This window comes from Perna viridis, chromosome 6, assembly GCF_037379345.1.
Source record: "Perna viridis isolate PV_CMFRI_1.1 ecotype Kerala chromosome 6, ASM3737934v1, whole genome shotgun sequence".
In the NCBI taxonomy this organism is placed as follows: Eukaryota; Metazoa; Mollusca; class Bivalvia; order Mytilida; family Mytilidae; genus Perna; species Perna viridis.
The window spans coordinates 21762738-21784795 of record NC_142450.1 but is presented as its reverse complement, the minus strand read 5'-3'; the positions used below and the strand labels follow the sequence as shown (position 1 = coordinate 21784795).

Here is a 22058-nt window from a genome sequence, read left to right as displayed (position 1 = left end):
GTGTAAAAAGTTTGTATTTTCGCTAATTATAATTTGTTTTATAAACTGTCAAACAAAACAACAGGATCTATTAAAATCAATAAATTTGACAAAAGTATATAAATAAAATATAATTGTGTAAGTTCTGAAGCAATCAGAATCATAAAAACAAATTAAACATATATATATCATGTTATAACAAAAATAAAGTAATCATATTATTTGCATTGTGTTGGAAAAAGCATTGGCATCCTAATGTTGGCTACTGAAAACAAACAAAAACAATTTCTCAAGTGAAAACTCTACATATTTTCCCTGACTACAACAACACTTCGCAAGTTTGGAAGTAAGTTATATTTTCACAGTATGATTTACTTTAAAAGAGATCAAAATTCCCTGAGAATATTGTTCTACATTTATAGCAATGAATATTGAAATCTGAGCTTTTTAACAATCCTGTAGCTTCTGCATAGTCTTCAAGCAGGTTTTCTATTGGCTGTTTATAATTTATAATTTTATAATTATTTTCCTTCAAGAGATTTATATCATATCCCTAAGCTTCAAACAAATATTCTTTTTGCACACTATTAGTTTATTAGTATTCAATTATTATCAAGAAAATTGAAGTACAATGTTATGTATACTTGAATTGATTTGATTATTTATTCAGTGGCACTGGAGACAATCTCAAAATTGTTCAAAATGATAAATGTTTAAACTACAGCCAAAATGAAAATTATGGACTTATCAGTATTCAGAACTATTTTTTAGATAAACAAAAATACGATAATTTTTTTAAGAATACATACATGAATGCATAAATAAAAAAAAATCCAAATGCATCAACAGTTCAGTGGTGGATCAAGGTGGGGATGCAGGGGGTTAGCATCCCTCATTTTTATAGGGAAATTTGTCATTTTCCTAGTGTAAAATTGACAAAAAATGGTAACTAATGTCCGAGCACCCCTTTTTCTGAGGTAACCAGGAGGGCACCCCTCCTTTTCAAAGTGTCTGGATCCACCCCTGCAATTCATTATTACCTGTAGATTTATAGTGCAATCTATAAAAGGACTTAAAATAAGTTTCACCATGTGGGACATAATGTTTTGATTTTACAACTGTACCTACTAAAAGTCTCAGTCTCCCTAAGAATCAGGCAGTGGTAGAAACAACGTAGAAAAAAAAGCCATCATTTTGGTAATTTGTACCATCAGAATCAAGGAAAACAGACAAGATTATCCATATCATGCTGGACCATTGAATTATAATTTCAAAGAAATGCACTGAAAATGAACACTTCTAGGGCAGATAACTCTTGTCAAAAATCTCATTTCTCAAAGATTCAATTGAAAATTTTCTGCACAAAGCCAGTGATGCAGAGATCAAATAATGGTCTTTTCAAATACAGAAAGTATCCTTCAGTGATATTACATTATCAGATCGATGGGTTTTGAAATGCATGTTTCTGATTTTTCCCATTTTGCCTGATTTTCACTAACACTTACACTTAATCTTAAGTACCAGTTCATATAAAATTCAGACACTGCCTATGGTAAGGTGATTCATGGTGTAGATAAACAAACCAAACAAACAAGATTTTTTCAGTCTTCAGACACTGTATTTTTAGGTAACATTATTGTTTTCTGTAAATCAAATCAAAGCAAATCAAGAACAATAACTCTTGCAAAATGCTAATTTCATATACAATCTATATAAATTTTATTTCAAAAGCACAATGCTCAAATGAAAAACCAAGACTGGTTATGTGGTCTGTAACTGATTTTGAATAGGAAATAAAAGTAAAGTGTTTTTTGACATGCATGAATCACCTCCTGTTTCATTTTTATAAAGACTGTTACTTAAAATGTATTATCCTGACACACTACGTATATTAATGATACAATGACATAAATGATGTTGGTCTTAAAGAAAAAGACCTATTGAGTGCATTCATTCAAATTATTGTAATTAATATATATTTTGTTTCTCATACCACCTATGCTAAAAAATATTTACATCATCTTCAAAACAACACAAAAAAATAATTAGATTTCTATACAATTCACTCTTCCTTCTGTTGACATATTAAAGCAGAATAAGACATGTATTATAATTAAATCGAAGACAATAAACAATTGTCAGTGTTAAAGTCACAATGGATTTATGCCATTATTAGCCATGTTCCATGAATAGTTCTACTTTCAGCAGAAAAAAGAAAATGTTCTTAATTCTACTAGCACAAAATAACATGTGGCAAAAAATATTATAGATTCATTTGTACTCATTGTTACCTGGTACAGATTCAACAGGGGTGGATCTATTGTATGCCTCTCTAAACTTGGCAGTATTTGCATTCAAGATTAAAATATTCTATAATAATACCCACAAAAGTTAGTGAGTTACTCCTTTGGGCATGTGCTTTTCTTGCCCACACCCACCTGACCTGAAATCCTGGATTTGGCCCTGCCAACAGAACTTTACATATCATAAACTGTCAACACCAGATCGTCTTAAGAATCAAGCTAGTCAAAGCACAAGCATGTGACATCTAAGGCTTAAGAAGTGCAGTATTTGTGCATTCTTGAACTTCCTATTACAATTTCTTGTATATTTTTGAAAAAAAAAAAAATACATGTACATATGACATAATGCATCTCTACCATAGCAAAATACTTGACAAACTATGAGAGAAAGTCAATGGCCTGAAACAGGCACAGTATTTAAGTCTGACCTGTTATGCAGTTCCTTTTCTACACAACCCCTTGGAAGAGGGAACTATTTCATTATCTTTGCAAACATGTGACATCTATGGGAGGATATTCACACACATTGAAAAGGAAACAGCAGCCATACATACTATCATTAGCAGTTTAAATGATCAACTTATTAAAACATGCAAAAAATTTGTTTATCTAATTGAAATATAAACAGAATCAGTGGATTTTAGATGAGAGACAACAATCTAAACCTTAGACATGTTCAAGTAAAAAAGAAATCAACTTAAAGACCTATTTCTAGTCCTTCTTGGACAACAAATGAAGCATGCCTGTTTTTTTTTCTGTAAACACTGTTTCTTGAAGATTGCACTTTGATCTTTCTTGGAACATTTGTTTATCCTTTGACAATATACATGTATTTCTTCTTTGTCATTCATTTCAGGAGTTTCTCAATAATCTGCACCAAACTTGGAAGCTACAAAGGATCAATATTTTATAATGAAAAAAAGTTCACCACACTAGTAGCCATTTGGTCAAAATAAATAAAATGCTCTGTGCAGCTTGATATGACCACAGAAACAGTTGACCCCTAATTTTCAAGCCGCTGCGATGAGTATTTACTTAGAAAATGTGACAGAAAAAATTGTTATGGAATTAGGGACAAAGGTAAAACAGTATACCCACCTCTAAATTGGAAAAAAATAGTGACTCCACTGTGCAGAGTGGAGAAATTAAATTTAGGTAGATGGTAGTGTAGCTGCAAAAGAAATTAACCAAAAAACTATTGACTGATGAACACCATGATCACTATATAACCAGTAGTACAACTCAATTTCAGAGGGTATAATTTGGCAAATTCAACTTATATTTTTCTTTTCATCTATTTTCTAAAAATAACTGGCAATTCAACTAGAATTACCTGAAAATATACAGCTTCATTTTTAAGCTCCCTCAGCACTTGTCTACTTCTCGGTAGAGCTTCCGTTGAAATTCCACCATCTCTAAGGTAATTCAAAATATAGCGGAAATGAGTACCGTCACGATCAATGAAGATAGTTCCATCAGGCTCAATCTTAATCTCATGACGACCACTAAACATGGCTGCCAGCATGGACTCACTGTCTCTAGTCAAAGTTAACTCTGATGTAGTATAAACCGTTCCACCAACATCTAGTTTTATTCTGCCCTATAAAATAGACCATGTAAAATTTCAAAAAGTGACTTAGTTATTTCGCCCAAAATCATAGAAAATATTACAGTTGCACATTGTAATTAGAACACTGAACAAGTCCAATTTAATTTGGAGATATTATAAAGATGTCAAATGGTTTTCAGAAATATCAAATGGTTTTCAGAAATATCAGTCTTCACAACATCTTTTTTATGGTCTACTTCAATTTTTTTTTTGGTTTATAATATTCAGCGAAAAAAATCAATGAGACTTACAAGAAAAACTTATTATTCCCAAATGTACAAACTGTATGTGCAAGCACTTACATGTATAATAACATGTGAAAAATGGAAACAATATTGAAATTTAAGAACAATCAGTTTTAAACTTATATATTCTCATCAAGTTAATCACTTTCAACCACTATAAAAATTCTTCATATGAGTGACAAGATTCATTAGTATCTTCAAATAATGCTTAAAACTTGTTTCTATCATCTTACACAAAAATTTTGTTTTATCAGTAGATGTACACATATCAATAATGCTTGTCACAACCTACTGGCCCTGATACAAAAAATAACAGGTCACTTTAAAACCAGGTATGCATGAAAAATTGTAATGTCACAGTAGAGTTGAATGATGTTGGCTCATCCTGACAGGAAAGGTCATTTGAAAGTATTCATTTTCAAGGTCAAAATTTTGATTTTTGTATTTTTTTAATATACAAAAAAAACAATTAATTACCAATAAGCAGAATATTAGGCAATTGGTTTTTGATACTGGCTTTTTCACCGGAATCTCAGGCTCAGACCTAACGACTTGATCAGAGATACCAGTGACAAAGCCAGTACCAAAAAACAAATTGCCTTATACATTTATTCTGAATATCTTCAGAAACACGTTATAGACATACTACATTTAAATCTATTGGATGAGAATATATCACTGTTTTACCATAGGTAGTCACCTTATAAGGCCAATCAAAGTTAAATATGATGAAAATTGATATGTCAAAAAGACAACAACCCAAATGGGATGAAAAATGTCAACCCAAGGTCACCTATGGGTCTTCAATGAAGCTTGCTTAATAAACCATTTTTTTTTATAAAACCAAACAAGGGAGGGGGGAATTTCTCTTTACTATATTTTTGTCAAGCATAAGAGATGAGGATGTTTTTTTTTTAATTTGTTTGCAGCCTGTAAAAACTATTGAGCAACATACACATTTGTTTTTATTTTATTGACACTCTTTCTATAGAAAGGAGAGGATTTTAGTTGGCCTCTCTCCCCTCCCAACTACTTGTGACAAATTATTCAATTACTTTAAAGTTTACTACCAATAGTAAAATGGCAAAATATTCATTCTCACATATCCTCACATAAATAACCATTAAAAATAAAAAAATATAAATATAGATACTGTAGCTGTATCAAAAAAAAAAGTTCCAAATTACCACATATAAGTTTTTTGCAAAAGTATCAGTTCAATTAACAAATTATATACATGTACATGTAAGTGATGATGTTACTATATAATTGGATAAAGTGTTTTGTATTGTGTTATTCTACATGTAGCACTATTGTACAATTCACATTCAATTAAGGCCATAATGATAAACTAAATGACCATGACACATACAATAATAAAGAATCAACATATCAGATGACTACAGTTTCCATGGAAACATTCCCAACTCATCAACTGAAATGGAACCTCCCATGATGCCTGTAGAACTGGTTTCCGGAAGGTGATGAAACAACTGGTACCAAATGAAAAATATTGTTTTATAAATCCTCCAATTACAATGTAAGTTATTGGTATAGCAGGTAAAACTTACAGGTCTTCAAATGCAAGAACAGATTGAAAACAATGATCTAAATGCAAATTTAGAAGGTTAAAAAAATTTAAAAACAATTTTAGATTTGTTAAATACACTACATGTACTTATTAACCCAGTTGCTTCTAGAACTTATGGGTAACCAGTGTTAAAGTAATGATATGATCTAATGTGCTAGATATTTTAATTTACCACCAGTGATTACCTTTACACAACCTGGACATTGTGACAAATAATGGATAATATCTTCAGTGTTATTCTCGCAACAATTGTAAGTCGACCTCAAATACGGAATTAACCCAGGAAAACTGTGTACCTTCAAAGACCCCTAATTAGTCAAGGATTATTTTTCCTTGATAAGGGACCATATATGGCGAAACCTATGTGTAACATTAAGAGAAGAAAAAACAACATTTCAATTTTTAAAACATTATACAATTTAATGATGATAAAATGAGGAAATGAAAAAAAAATCAATTTAGAAAACTTAAAATAATATCATTATATGAGCATTAAATTTTTCATGAAACTTCTGTTGAACAAATATTAAGAAACACTTGAAATTTTCATAGCAGGAGCATTTATTTTAAATGGTTATGAAAAAGTGTCGAAATGCATTATTTCTATTAGAAAATGCAGTGACTGATTGCAAATTTCACAAAACACAAAGAATATGAAATAAAAATTGGTTATTAAAAGATGCATGGCAAGGCAAGGCTCTAAAATTATACAATTTTCCAAATTTTATACACCAGTCCCTAAAACCCCTAAGGCATCCATGAATGATAATATTAACCCATTAAGCATATGGACAGTTAACAATCTTAGAGCCCTGTAATAGGAGTTTATCTATATAAACCTGTATATACTACTGGCCAAAGTTGGTCTGGAACTTAGCCCTAAATTGTAGGGCCCATAATGTAAAAAGGACAAATCTTCTGTATAAATCCTGCAAGAAACGGTCAGTTAAAGACAATATGATGGACATTCAACAACTAAATGGCAGACACTACCCATGCTTACAATGGGCAGAAATATAAAAGACTGAGGTTCTAAATAATTAAAACCAGAATTTCTAATGATAGGGATAAACATCATGTTACTCTGAAACCCACTTATTAACCTGCAGATGACACCACTAACCAAGCAACTGGAAAACTATTTTCTCTTTTTCCTTAAGAAATTAATCTAAGGAACATCTACATATATTTACAAGTGAGTGTGTACCAACTATAAGTGACCTTATTAGTCTTTTCAACATTGATCTCATATCCCTTTAAAATCTAATTTCATAGACCATTCATGTAACTGTAAACGTTAAATACAATGAACATGTATATTGGAAACATGTTGTCATTTTTTAACCAGTATATTTAATTCATAGTGCTAAACTATTTTTTGTTATTTATGAATGTATAATATCAGTTTTGTTTTCAATGTAATTTTGATACTTACCTTATATAGAGTATGATCTGTATTTAATTTGAAATAAGTATTCTGTTCAAATTTAAGCTTGATCAAAATAGAAGCCACATCAATTAAATAATTGCATCTTAAAAATTTATAGAATGTCAAAGAAAAAAAACTTTGGTTTTCTGATTAGGTACCAACATCTTTTGTAAAGATGTCTGATCTCTATGGAATTCTGTCAACTTTTTATCACATTTATTACTACATGCATGACTTATCCTTGTTCTACTTCTAAATATTTAGTGCTTTTTTTCATTTTTTTTTGGGTTAGAAAAAAATTGTGTATGTATCTGTACATCCCTCCAGGGTTAAATTTTTGCAGGGAATGAGTTGTCTTTCCTTGATTTAATTACCATTACCTGTCAGGTAGTTAATTGAACAAGTGACTAGACACATTGTAATTCAAACTTTCTATTATTCCATAGATGTTTGAATATACCTCTGATAGATAGTTTAAATCTCCATCAGTTGTAAAGTTAACAACCCAAGACAGTTCATCAAGTAATGGTTGATCTATCAAGAAATAATTAACTCTGCCTCAAGAAGTTGACAGTTTTACTCACTGTAAGTTGAGCAAATATTTGTTGATCTTATTTACTTTATCAGTTCCAGATACAATGTACTAAATTGACCCATGATGGACCATGACTAATGCCAATTTCTTTAGTCTCTTCATGTGCTTGTATCCATGTTTTGTGTTTTTTATTCTGTACACTACTACTCCATAATTAAATACCTTTTGTACTTTATGTAACTCTTCCATTCTAGTTATCTCATCACGCAGTTGCTGCCATTGTCGGAGTATCTCCTCTTTCTCTCTAAGTAAGTCCTTCTTGTTTTTCTCATGCTGTCTATGGAGGGATTTTTCCCGGTCTTTAATATTCTTCTCTTTGGCTTCTAGTTCTTTTCCTCTTAGCTCTAGTTCTTTCTTTAGGTTTTGTAGATGTTCCTTTTCATCGTTGACTTCTTTGTTTATAGTGTTGATTTCACTTACTCTGGTAGAGACATAGGCTTCCAGACATTCAGATACACTCTCATATTTACTCTGTAGGCAACCTTTTATTTCTGACACAAGCTTCTCTGAAGAAAAAAAAAACACTCATTAATATTTTAATATGGAATTTATTAAAATAAAATGACCACGTACATGTACAGAAAGAGATTATCATAATACGAGTAAGAAGAAGTACATTGTACATAGTGATAACTAGCAGACTAGGCCAAGAAAAAAATATATACTGTATCTGTTTAAGGTAAGATTGGATGAAAAAGTAGGTTAGGTAATGTTGGTATGTAAAATCATTTTCAAAGGAATGTAATTAAAATGGGCAAAGACAAAAAGAAATTACACTATATTTAATACCTTCCAAGTAATGATGTAAAAAAAATTTACATGACATCCACTCAGTATCAATACATGTTCAGACTGGTACATTTTTTGTATCTTATGTATAATATACATGTACATGCACGTACTGATATATTATAAGGAAAATTGATTTGATCACTTAGTTAAAAAGTTTGAGTTATCTCCCTTATAATAAGTAATTGTTGCATATCCATGTATCTACCACAGTACATGATTAAATAAAAATTAGAAAAAGTCAACTTTGATTCAACTTTTTTTAAAATTCATTGAAGCTCTATATGTATACCTAGTCTGGCATCAATATCCTCTTTTTCAACAGTGTAATCAATTTCTTCTTTAGTCTCCTCCTCTCCTCCATCACACATGTGGATGCCCTGATCTTCACAGTTCTGGAGGTGGTCCTTACAGATAAAACACATGTACTCATCATTTTCATTTGCAGAACATCGGCGATGGTGATGGTGATGTGGATGTCCCCTAAACGTACCCCTTCTATTGTAGCGGCTATTCCATATTGGATTTGGAGATCTAAAGGCTACCCTATGGTTAGGTATGTAGTGGTTCTCTATAATGTATCTGTCATAGGGATATGGAGGTGGGGGTCCCTGCTGCCAGTAAAACCTGTTGAAGGGACTATTTGACATTTTCTTTCCTGTTGGTAAGAAAAAAGAAGAGTTGAAAGGTGCATTTATTCAGAATATAAGCCTACATTGTAGTAGATGCAGATTCTTTTTCATCATGTAACATACAAATAAGCATCCTGCAAAACATTTGTACAAATATACAAAAATGATACATGTTTGTACATTTGAACTTTTAATATTTCCTCATAAATGTACATGCAGCTACATGTAGGTGTCAACAAAATGAGAACTGTCAGATTAATATTCATGCAGTCAGTGTATATTATCTTGAAAATTCCAGTTTGAAATAAACTAAATGAAAATGTAGCAGCTCTTAGAATGGGCTAATATAGAGTCATCAAGACATCAAAGGTTAAGAAATAGACTCCTATGTCTCAGATAAACAAGAACACAAGAAATATCACAAACGGTAGATAGTCTCGTCTGGATAGTTTTTTCCAATCCTATACCAATGAAAGTTTTACAGTAAGTGTGTCTCCGAATAAAGAACAAAAGAATATTACCGCCAAAAGAAAATGACCAATAGAAATAAAGAAAGTATGCGGTCTAATCAACCATGAAGATTTAACTAGAAACCTTAGAAGTTAAATGTAGAAGAAATGAAACTTAACAAACCAGTAGAATTTGTGGTCTGTCCACAAGTCCAGTTAGCGTAAATCGTCAAATAAAACAATTAACCAAATAGGTTTAATAATTCAAATATTCATCAAATATTATCTTTATTCATATAAAGAATGCAATAAATGCGAAACATAAATTTACAATAAAATACTGTCAAAATATAATAAAACATAATATATACAGTAAAAAAACAGGCTACCACATGATCTTAAATGCATAATAATAAATAGAATATAAGTGCCTGGTTATTGAAACAGCCGTGAACAATTTGTCCATATGCTGCAAAATATTTCAGACTGCTGAATAAAATGTATAAATATTTCAATCACAATTAATGAAAGGTTTTATTTCCCTCGGATTCTATCTTTATATCATCCATAATATGACAGTTGATTGTTTGTTTAAGGATGTAAATATATCCAAAATTGTCAACCTGCCAAATCAGCTGGCAACCTGTGGTCAGTCAAGCAAGTCGAAAATGTAAACACAACACCGTTTTCCCCTAAATTATACTGAAAGCTATCAAAACTAGCCAAATGATTTGTGACAACAGTTAAAACAATCTTTAAATTATCAAAATCATAATAATCTGAGTTGTGAAATATACGTTGTTTCTATAAAATAATGTTTAACTTTCTCTGACCTTCTTCGTCTGTTTGTTTACGTCGAACTAATGTCTATTCGGTAGATCTCGGTGCGACATCTCGGTTATTTCCGCCAAAAGGGAGGCAATTAAAAAAAAATTTCCTCCTCGTCACCGGAAGTTGGTAAATTTTGAGTTGTTCGAGATAATTTTTGAGGAAAGAAGTAAAAATATGGACAAGTTGAAGAAAGCTCTCAGTGGAGATGATGCAGATGAAGAACAAGGAATCGTTACACAGGTTAATTTTTTTTTGACTTTTACATGTCGTTATTCTCGTCACTTTTTAAGAGGGAGGGGTTTTTTCTCCAATATTATTTTTACTGGCCTGACTGACACCAAATCTGAACTGATGCCTCTATCAGTCTAGTTATAGTAATATGACTCAGTGCCACGGCAGCACTGAAAGAGGGTAACATCCTGTTTCAACCCCCCCCCTAAGAATACTGTTGGAAAATTGCAGAGTCGGATTTCTGTATGCCGATAAGGCGATATGGCTTAGGAAAAAGACGTCTGATTTGTATCTATTTCTATTGCATCTCTAAAGACAAGACATCATACTGGCATGACATTACAGCAAAGTGCTGCTGTATGGACGTTGTCTCTGAGCATTATTTCTAACAAATACAATTATAAGTCAGGTGAAGCCTGTTCCCCAAGTTGATCTGTCCCCTCTAATAATTATATTGTATAAATTTATGGATATAAAATTTATCGTCATATACCAAAACTTGCTATTTGGAGAAATTTTATTTAGTATCTTATAGGACAAAGTCACACAAATGGATACAGCATTGAAATATTTGAAAGAGCGCATGGTTTTCCATTCTCTTTTAATTAAAAAGGAGCAGAATGTCAAATAATGTTCTTCTTACAGAGTTACTGTTTGATGTTCATTATTTTGTTAAATCAAGCGTATTTTAGGCATGGATGCTGCTAGGACTTGTAAAAAATCTTGATTAAGAACAAGTGTGGAAAACAATAACCCTTTAATGATACAAAAATAACTTGACTAATTTAAATTACTTTTCATTTTGTAATGTAATGATCTTTTGTAATTACTCTAAACTGTACTCATTTAGGTCTAATGATACTAATAATCTATTCATGTATATTGTGAAAGTTAGAGAAAAGACATATAGAAAAGGATCAGATAATTTGTTTTTAATGTCTATGTTTAATATTTTAATTGAATTAATTCCTAATGCATAATGCATCTAGTTTATTACTGGGGATGGATCAACTTTAAAAAAGGGGACATACCCACTTGGGGATGGATCTACTGGAGACAGATCAACTGGGAACATATCGACATGAAATCTTAAATTAACTAGGACTAGATTTAAATTTTACTTCAGAAATCAACAAACCAAAGGATGACACTACTACATATTCTTTTTCAACTTTTGTACAATGACCAATATATATCCTGATATTATATTTTGAAATATGATATGAACTTGGAGTTAATATTTATCCTGAGAATATATATTTTGAAAGATATTTTATCAAGGTCAGGTTGAGAGGTGTTTACTAACATATTCTGTGATACAAATCGGCTCAGCATTCCATGTACAATGTATGGTATAATATTCATATAAGTTCACCATCATGATTTACTGTACACCCTTAAAATTATTATATACATTCAAAATTAAAATTCATGTTTTAAAATTGATTTTCAACCTACAATAAAATAAAAAGAACTTGTTAATGGACTACTATGTTAGAAAGTCAAATGAAAAGTAAATGGATGCATTACCATGAATTTCACCAAATTTCCAGGGCCTATTTAGGTGCCAACATGATAGAAATAAAATGATAGCATGAAAGATCACTTTTTGCGGAAAGACCTCATTTGTGGGAAATTGGTTTTCATATCAAACTTTCCCATGGAAGGCAGAATTTTTTTAAGCCTGGAATACTGAAAATATGTACACTGAAAGAGTGTACATGGTTTTGCCTGCCTTCACATTGAAAATTTTGAAGTATACAGATGTAGGAAAGAAGAACTATTTGCTCCTACAAACAACAAATTAGGGCTGCAACGATGCAGCTGAACCACAAACAATATGTAATGCAATATTGTGGATGAATTACTATACATGTACATTTATGTATCACAATACATATTGTGAACAAAATGTTGTCACATTTCTGATTTGAAATTAGACTGGTGGCTAAGTCAGTTTATTTTTTTTTTTTCAGATAAGGTTGCTAATGTGAATAGCCTAGAACACAAATTCATACACGGCATAAACATACACTGTTATTTTTTTGTAAATTCAATATTTAATGAGTTATTAATGTTTGAATAAATAATCTAAAAAAAGTCAATATTGTTAGCAGCTATGATGTGTATCATATCTTTAGGCAAAATACTGATACATTGTGGTACATTTGTACAATATATATTGTTGCACTCCTACTACATTGTACAGATACGATTGTCACTACTCTGTATTATCAATAATTTGTACAAAATTCTTTGGCAAAATTACTTGATATAAGAGATTATCATTTTCTATATAAGATATAGCATGGTTATCAAGGACAGATAATCAATTCTTCAACATCATTAGAATCATTTATATCAAACATTATATAGTAATAAATATTTTCCTATTCAAATCAATAGAAAACAAAGCATGCAATATATCCCGGTATTTGCACATTAACTTTCATTCGTATCTGGAAAAATTCGGAGACGTTCCGAATACGTTTTTAAATTTATTGCACTATTGTTGTCTGCTAAAAAAATGGCTGAACGGGATATTGACAGGTTGTTATAAAAAATGGCAATGACCTCTTTATATGGGTCAACATATTTCCGTGTTTGGTGACAGTTATTGTGATTCCATTTTTCTTTCAAAAAAGGAGGCTTACCTGTAAGAATAATGATAAAGTCAATATCTTAAACAAAATGCTACTTATATGACAAATTAAAGATACCATTTGGTTTCAGATATCTGATGCCACCAAACTCAGCTGGGAAACAAGAATAAAAGGCTTCATCATCTGTTTTGTTCTAGGTGTAATATTGTCAGTGCTGGTAAGTTACTCTGCTGCTCTGTACTAGATAATTGTATTAGGGATAGTGGAAAAGTTTTTTTATTTCAAGATGATTTTTTTATCTAGTAAATGGTCTCAAAATCCTTACCATATTGAAAAATTTGTTATCCAAAAAATTTTTAGAGTTCTGACAAAAAGGTCTTTCTAAAAAAAATTTGAAAGACTTGTATTATAAAAAATGTATTATACAAATCCAATTAGCTGTACACTGAATGCAATTCAATTAAAAGTAATAGAACCTAAAATCCTAAATATATGTATATGTATGTACAAAATGTATTGTAATATACAAACACTTTCAGTTCTGATGGCTAATGATGATAGAGCTTTTCACTGGCAGTTGATTTTTTTTTGTTTTAGTCAACAGCTTTATTGTTCATGAAGAATGGCTTGGTTATTTTTGCTGTTCTATACACATTTGGAAACATATTAGCTTTAGCCAGGTAAGAATAACAATTTTTTAAATTTTCGTACACATGTACATTGTACATTGCACAAGTAACTTACACTAAAGATAATGTGCATCATAATTTACTCTTTTTTTTTTTTTATAAAATTTTTATATGTGCTTGAGCACATGATTAATATACAAAATGTATCCTGTATACTGTTATGTTACCTGCTTATAAGTTTCACCATTTGTCCAGCTTGTATTATAATGTGGAATTTTGAATTTTTGAATTTCATTAGATTACATGTATCTACATGCATGTTATAATGGATATTTTACATTTTATTTAGAATTTGAATTGGTAATTTGAACAAACCATGAAAATCACTAAAGTTAGTACCCATTAGAAAATACTTAAATTTTCCATTGTGGTTATTTTTGATTTTACAAACAATGATGTAATTTCAAAACAGGTGAAGCAACTGTTATTACTATATTAATGCACTTGTGGATCATATTCCACAAGTGCATTAATATATAAATAACAGTTACTTTTCACCTATTCTAAAATTGCATCTTTGTTTTGAGCTCCATCTGGTGCAGTTTTTTGTGTGCAGGAACATATACAAAATACCTACAAATGTACATACATTTATCATGTGTAGTAAAAATGTGCGTTTTGGCAGATGTCATTGTGTTAACGGACCAAAACTTATGCATTTCACAAGGACGGGCTGATGTCAATACCCGCCAAAGAAGAAATCTAATACACACCAAAAAATTCACTTCTTATGACTGACATTAAAATGTTCACATGCAGTTTTTGAAACGTATGAACAGAATATGATATGCATATGCAATTTAACGACTCTCATTGATGTAAAACTTCAAGCAATATCTGTGATTGATACAGGCATTTTGCTGGTATTAAGGGATGTAATTTGAAAAAAAATGTATCAAACATGTATGATATTCAATTGTATTGTTTTGCATGACCATGTAAGTATGTTCTAAGTACACAAAATATACATGTACATGAATATTAATTAGTGCATGTAGTTGCTTGTTTTATTTTATCTACTTTCATATTCTTTTCATTTTGGACTTTTGCAGCACATGCTTTTTAATGGGACCAATGAATCAGCTCAAAAAGATGTTTGCTAAAACCAGAGTGATTGCTACTGTTATGGTGCTGGTAGGTCATTAAATTTTGCCTTCTTAGTGGGAACATCAAATTGCACTCATTTTATTTTTATCATTTAATTTTTAATTTACAAACAGTTTTTATTTGTGTTTCTGATCTGTATGGGCAGAATAATTCATCATTCTATGTAGCAGTGACATCCATTTCTGTGCATTGAATTTTTTTTTGTATTTTCCCCAACTTTCTGTTTAGCCAACTTGTTGTGCTTTGATATGAATTGGAGTGAATAACATTGCTTGCAACATTTGCTGAAGTTTGATATTATGAGGCCCGCATTTCAGCCATTCACAAAATAACCCAAAAATCAAATAACATTATCAACTTTGTGTCAATAGAAATTATGAATGGTCAGTGAGCTGCATACTGTTAACTGCAAAATGTTTACAGCAGTTTTATTTTTGCTATTTTGACTAACACGAAAATTGAACTGTCATCAATATTTTTTTGGAAGGACATTCTGATACAGGTACAACTTAAGGGACAATTCATTGATTTAAAACAACTCAAAATTAGACTGATCGCAGAAATCATCTAAAAGATGATGTGAACAAGTGCTGGTTTGCATAACTTAATATGTTTTTGAATACTTTCAGGTGATGTTTGTGCTCACTTTAGTCTGTGCTTTTGCAGTAAGTATACTGTCTTTAGAAATTATTGTAATGTTTTTATTATTGTAAAGAATGTAATGATATTTGTTTACAGTAACTAAGACAATTATAAGTGGGCCTTCGTTATGAAATTGAAAAAAAAAAAATGTATTCTTTATGTTTATCTCATCTTCAAGTACTATGTTAGTTTAATGCAAAGTAAAAAAAAATGTATACAATGCTTGTCCTTTGTCATTAACTATCTGAAATATAACGCTGGTGTGATTAACAAAAAATTTTGATTCTGATAAAAAATGTATTAAATGCCTTTCATTCACATTTATGTAGTGTCCAGTGTTTTACCGTCATATAACAATAGAAGCAAATAAGCACTTCCCCAATAATATTTTATGACTTTCAATAGCACTCTATGTGCATGTTTATGTCTGGAAATGTGCGAAAGAAATAGTTTTTATGTTAACCAACTTGAGAATTAATTTGGAATTGCCTTATGTTGACCTGTTCATTTACTCCCTGTCAATGTATAAATTGATTAACACAAAATTTAATAAAAAAATATTTGTATAATTGACTGGAGCTTTCATGATAAATTTATTTTTTTACCTTTCCATCAATACTTCTGTTAAGTTTTCACTTGAATGTTAGATTTTTATCTTTTAAGGGCTGTTCCATTTAAATTTTTGCAACTTGTAAAAGACCCCCACCAGTATAAAAAATGTTGCCAACCCCACCCAATATGTTATAGATTCTTTAGATACCCACACCACCAGAAAAAAAAAATAAAAAAAAGATGAATCTGGTAAAAAAATCATGTTAGTACTAAATTTTGGGAAATCAGAGCATCAAAATCTCAAAACCCCAAGGTGTATTGAATTTTAGAGATGAAATTTCATCCCTACCAATATAATTCAATTATCAAACATACTCCTACCAACATATAAACAAATATTGTTTACCCCCACCAGGAGAAAAATAAGAAAATAGGCATCCCCCTTTCCCATGTAGATTTGAAGGAACAGCCTTTAGTGCTCTTTGATAAATTCAAGTATTTTTTTCAATATTTCAGTTGAAAAATGGTGCTCCCTCGGCAATATCATGTTGTACCTTCCCATGTAGATTTAAATGGAACAGCCCTTAGTGCTCTTTGATAAATTCAAGTATTTTCAGTTGAAAAATGGTGCTCCCTTTGCAATATTATGTTGTGCCTTTCCATGTAGATTTAAATGGAACAGCCGATAGTGCTCTTTGATAAATTCAAGTATTATTTTTTTTATATTTCAGTTGAAGAAAGGTGCTCCCTTGGCAATATTATGTTGTGTATTACAGTTCTTAGCTTTAACATGGTACTCTCTATCCTATATACCATATGCCAGGTAAGGCCAACACATTTATATGTTTGTTTCCTGTTTCTGACCTACCTGGAGATATCCTGTCCAATTGAATTTCTGAAGTAAAAAATCACATCCAGTACCATTTTTTTCCAAAACTTTCAGAATTAGTCTTTTACAAATTAAACAATAATCTTTTTTTACAATAGTATTTTTTTAATCAAGAAAACAATATACAAGTGCTTTGTGAATTTTTGAAATAATACAAATAATCATTACATGGGAAGAATTTGATGTGGTATTATCAATTTCTGAGATTCATTTGTATCTAATTTTATGATCCATGTCACCGTAACACTAAATCAAACCTGAATCTGACTTATTTTTTATTTAAGGCATTTTTATTTAGGTACAAAACTTTACAAAATTGCATAATTCCATTGTTTTCAAGACTGTTGCCTTTCTTTATTTAGGTACAAAACTTTACAAAATTGCATAATTCCATTGTTTTCAAGACTGTTGCCTTTCTTTCACTTATTATGTAAATTTTATTTCAGGGATGCAGCCAAGAAATGCTTTTCAGCTTGTCTAGACTGAAGAGGTCAATTCAAAATGAGATTTTTCAGCAAATATATTTTTAAGTCCAAAAGCATAAATCCATTTAAAGGATGATAACTGTGCACAGACAAAAGGGATTGATCAAGTGTCATTGTGTCATATATTGTTTAATGGTTTTGTTTGATGGAAGATTCTATTTATTAATTGTTTGTTTTAATCATTCATTTCACTTTCGAGCCTTATTTTAGATTATGTGAGAGATTGTATGGTATTGTGTGTATGGATGAGCTGTGTGTGTATGATGAATTACTAATTGTTATAGTTTGACATTCTTGTAGTGTATTTTCATTGACCGTTATTTGTATGCATATGGGATTATCATGGGTATGTATGGATGTTTCTTTGGCATAGGTTAAAAGATGACCATACATTTTTTCACACTTTATTGTGTTTCAAGTTTCTTTTGTTGAAAAAAAAATTAAGTCTGTTTAAAACCAAAAACAAAATTCTTTTACCTTTTTTTATTCTGCTAATAGACGAGTTTTTGGCAGCAAAATTGTGTTCTTGGTTTTGGGAAAGTAAAGAAAAATGTATATACGTTTCTAAAAAAAAAACAAATACAAATTGACAACATATAGACTTCAGGAAGTTTATGAATTGTGAATAAATTAACACCATTATTGCATAATGAACTCCAAATTTATCAAAAAACAGTGTTGAATTTTTCAATGCCTTGGAGGCCAATATGTAGGACTACAGACTATTTATCTGTAATTTGTATCAATTCTGATCAAAGATTTGATATCCGTAAACATTTGTCTTTCATAAGCAAAAAAAAATAATGAAATTGTCAACTTAATTAAAAAAAACCTTATTGCTTTGAATGGAAAGTGTTTTTAATCTTAAATTTTATCTTTCATAAACTTCAGACTGAATACTAATCCATATAAAATTCAGACACTGCAGCACTAATTGTAGAGATGATAAAATGTGCAAATAAACCACCAAACGAACAAAAAAAGTCTACATATGGCATATTTTCACATAACTATTGTCTTTTCTGCATACAGACTTTTTGGGGAAGTTCCTTTTTTTAATCAACCAATGTCATGTGATTTTTATCTAAAAAGTGCAGCTTACCTCCTGCCTGATGTTTATAAAGACTGGTATTAAATTGTAGTAGTTCATACATGTGCTTCAAAAAACAAAATGTTTTTTCTTCCAAGATGTTCTATTACCTCAACCCTTAAATTATAAGTGGCAGATATATGTATATTTTTTAAACTTTTTTTTATATAAACATGATATAGATGTAGTAGTTTTGTACCTTTTATACCTATTCCTTCCATTAACGTTCATCCTTGCCATATGTTCATGTTGACCTGTGGTGCTTAGCTCTTTTTGCTTATTAAGTAATGATATTAAAACAATTGATACATGTATAGTGTAATTGTTCGAACTAACTGTTGTGACAACTACAGTACCTGAACTGATTAGTGCAACTATAATTGTGATCACTCAACTATCACTGATCAGTCATCAATAAATTGGTAATCCCTTTCACTTTCTATCACTTGACTGCTGATCAGTAAATATATGTTACGGATTCTTATGTTAGTGTTTTTGACTTTTGGATCGTTATGGTGTATCCATCAGCACCATGAAAACTGATTTATTCAACGGGTCATAGTTTTCCTTTCCTCGTTTGTCTACCCCGGACTTGACTTTTTATGAGCAACTCGGCGGGTGTTTCTAGAAAAGCAGAGGACGCTTACCCTACCGGTGCACCTGGTCCTTGCTCCCAGTTTTTAGTGGAGTCTGAGTTGCTCATTTACTTTTGTTACTTTGTATGTATAATTTTAGTTGCTTTATGTTCTTTGTTGTGTATGTCTGTTTTCCATGTCTGGTCTTTGTCCCTGGATTACATTCTTTTGATTATCGCTGTAACCTTGGTTCCCTTGATTACTCTTACATATATGTACTAAATGATAAAAATTTAGACATCAATTTAATTACTTTTCTGTTACATTTTTTGTTAATTAATACAAAATGTGGATTTAATATTAAGCTACAAAATAAATTGGATGTGACCTTTATTGAATTGTTTCCAATAGCAATTCTAAAATTTACATGAATCGATCATTCATCATTGAACAAAACCTATGTTTGGATTAGTCACTGGTCATAAGTTTCCAATCTGTCAGCAATCATTCCACCAGCCGTCATCAATCTGTCAAACAGTTGCATGGATTGGTTCAGGGACTATTATAATTGATATTTTTCATTCATGCTAAATAATAATTATGTGTAAAATTTCACATCAGTGCCAAATTCTGTTGGGTTTACTAAATCAACAAAGACTGAAAATTGGTACCCTACAAACAGTAACACTTTCACACTATGATGTCAATGTCAAGAACAATTGTTTTTATTTTCCTTATCTTTTTTAGAATTAAGGATATAATCAGGGTACAATAACCATTTTAAGTGAATTATTACAGTAAATGTATATAAAATTAGGTTTAAAATGTGAACACTTCCCTTAGTTGAGCATATCATTAGAAATTACAAAAAATAATACTTGGCCAATCAAAAATAAAGATACATCTTAAAGTGCATGTTGTAAATATCTTAAAAATTTGTATTTTCAAAATTTGTTATGTAAATGGATTTTTAATTGTACTCCTAATTAATTTACTAAGGAAACTTATATAATAAAGAAACTAATTCCATGGTGTAAAATAATTTGTTGGACAAATTGTTAAGTCAAAGTTATTTTATGTTTTTAATAGAAGAGCTCTGGTCCTTACACACAAAACTTAAATATATACTTAAGTCTATGAACATTCTTGACACCCATGGTACCTCCAATAATTATCTTTGGATTTCATGACATCACAAAAAGCTGAGAAAATTCTTCAATTTTTCAATTTTTGTGATGCCTAAACTTTTTTGTTTCCCATCTATTATTTTGATGCCCTTTAACCCTCAGTGAGTGCTATTGTAAAGTGCCTTTTGTTGTGTGTCGTCCTTCATATTGCTATGGTGTTGTGCCAAAGCTTTTGATAATATATTTGACAATATTATATATCAAAGTATACCATTGAAATCATTGTGAAAAAAGTTTTAGAATTTTTTAAAATTCCATTTAATTGTTTTGTTTCTTCATGAAACTTTGTCTATGATAGAAAAGCTTAAATTGTATGAAGTCATTGTTTCTAAAGTTAATTCATTTGATATTTTAAAGATAAATTAGAAATCCTCTTTTCTCTTCAAAAATGAATATTTCTTGATTTTCAAATTTCTTAAAGTTTTAATTGTGAAGAGTTACAATTTAATTTTTGATTCATTTACCTAGTTCCTCTGTACAAATTGTGGTTAAATAAAGACTTCATAGATAATGGCAACTTTTTTTTATATTACAGGCAATTTGAAAATCGTGGTCAGTGCTAATTACGAAATATGTTATGAGCAATGTACCCTTCCCTTTTTTCAGTCCGAACAGTTTTAAGTTAAAATATCCTTCAGTTTTCAGTAGCTCTTAAACCTACAGAATCACGAGTCATTACAGGGGAAATTATTTTCACTTGCCATTTTCTTGTGTGAAATATTTGATGAGATGTAGAGAAAACTCTTGTCAGGCAACATTTTGTTTTCACTTTATAACCCATTGATCATTTTCAGTTATATTGCAGCATACCATATTAATGTGAGAATGTTGTTATTAAGGAGGTAGACCTAAGGTAAGGGACACAACTCTTTGGAACGTTTGTATTCAGCATTTTACATCAATCTCTTGTAAGCATCAAAGTAATTTGGACTGATTTCATCCTGTTTCAAATGAAAGTTTGATAGGCTTTGATGAATTTGAATATGACACAAACATATCATGGATTTCAAGAAATATTTCCCTTTGCCTAGGTCTACCTCCTTAAGTGATTGTGAAATAAAATACTTTAATTTTTGACAATGTTTTTGCTTATCTGTATTATGACAAAACTTGTACGTTATTTTATTGTTGTACAGCAAATAACATACAATGTACTGTAAACGTAGATTTTTGTGGTTGCTAATTTTCACCATGTCTGTCAAGTGAACATATTCGTGGGTATTAATTTTTGCTTTTTCAAAAAAAAAAATGATAAGCATTATCTATGCTGTCCACCACGAACATCGCCAAAATAAGTACACCAAGAAAATTGGTACGTTTTCAGTATCTGCATTTCCAATTACAACTGTATACTTTTGAAGTAAAAAAAACCACTTCGATTGTATATTGATAGTGACTGTGCTCTTCTTGTGTCCGGGAGGGTTGAGTTAGATCCAAGGCTTAGTCACACAAGACTATAAAATTGGTTGTCAAGCACACAGCGTATAGGACATAAAGTGACAACTAGTCTTGGAGTGGCATGCCTATCTACGGGATGTTGCATTTTTTTCTGGATG

At 30.6% G+C, this 22058-nt stretch overlaps 2 protein-coding genes across 4 annotated transcripts; one reads left to right on the top strand and one right to left on the bottom strand.

Moving 5' to 3' along the window:
- Positions 1-97: 97 nt before the first annotated feature.
- Positions 98-10528, bottom strand: LOC148614065 (uncharacterized). Of its 3 annotated transcripts, XM_088587889.1 has the most exons (6): positions 10455-10528; positions 8833-9198; positions 7914-8257; positions 7163-7179; positions 6567-6656; positions 5913-6087 (listed from the first exon to the last, which is right to left on the bottom strand). In XM_088587889.1, the coding sequence occupies exons 2-6, from the start codon at positions 9188-9190 to the stop codon at positions 6051-6053; spliced, it is 846 nt and encodes a 281-aa protein (XP_088444015.1). In that variant the 5' UTR covers positions 9191-9198; positions 10455-10528; the 3' UTR covers positions 5913-6050. The 3 variants fall into 3 exon arrangements, with proteins under 3 accessions (XP_088444013.1, XP_088444014.1, XP_088444015.1); XM_088587887.1 differs by lacking the exons at positions 5913-6087; positions 6567-6656; positions 7163-7179 and adding exons at positions 98-3171; positions 3616-3882; XM_088587888.1 differs by lacking the exons at positions 5913-6087; positions 6567-6656; positions 7163-7179; positions 10455-10528 and adding exons at positions 98-3171; positions 3616-3882; positions 10053-10221.
- Positions 10529-10536: 8 nt separating this feature from the next.
- On the top strand, positions 10537-21582 carry LOC148614064 (vesicle transport protein SFT2B-like). The gene is made up of 7 exons (XM_088587890.1): positions 10537-10692; positions 13417-13503; positions 13884-13966; positions 15028-15109; positions 15712-15747; positions 17008-17099; positions 17612-21582. Exons 1-7 carry the CDS (start codon positions 10627-10629, stop codon positions 17649-17651), a joined length of 486 nt encoding a protein of 161 aa, XP_088444016.1. The 5' UTR covers positions 10537-10626; the 3' UTR covers positions 17652-21582.
- The last annotated feature ends 476 nt before the right edge of the window (positions 21583-22058 follow it).

What these genes read in the sequence shown, in the direction of transcription:
- LOC148614064 (XM_088587890.1), top strand. Translation starts at nt 10,627, where the DNA reads ATGGACAAGTTGAAGAAAGCTCTCAGTGGAGATGATGCAGATGAAGAA. An exon ending in AACAAGGAATCGTTACACAG is followed by an intron (nt 10,693 to 13,416) that starts GTTAATTTTTTT and finishes ATTTGGTTTCAG; the next exon opens with ATATCTGATGCCACCAAACT. An exon ending in GTGTAATATTGTCAGTGCTG is followed by an intron (nt 13,504 to 13,883) that starts GTAAGTTACTCT and finishes TTTTTGTTTTAG; the next exon opens with TCAACAGCTTTATTGTTCAT.
- LOC148614065 (XM_088587887.1), bottom strand. Translation starts at nt 9,190, where the DNA reads ATGTCAAATAGTCCCTTCAACAGGTTTTACTGGCAGCAGGGACCCCCA. An exon ending in AGTTACATAAAGTACAAAAG is followed by an intron (nt 3,883 to 7,913) that starts GTATTTAATTAT and finishes TCTATTTTATAG; the next exon opens with GGCAGAATAAAACTAGATGT. An exon ending in ATGAAGCTGTATATTTTCAG is followed by an intron (nt 3,172 to 3,615) that starts GTAATTCTAGTT and finishes GATCCTTTGTAG; the next exon opens with CTTCCAAGTTTGGTGCAGAT.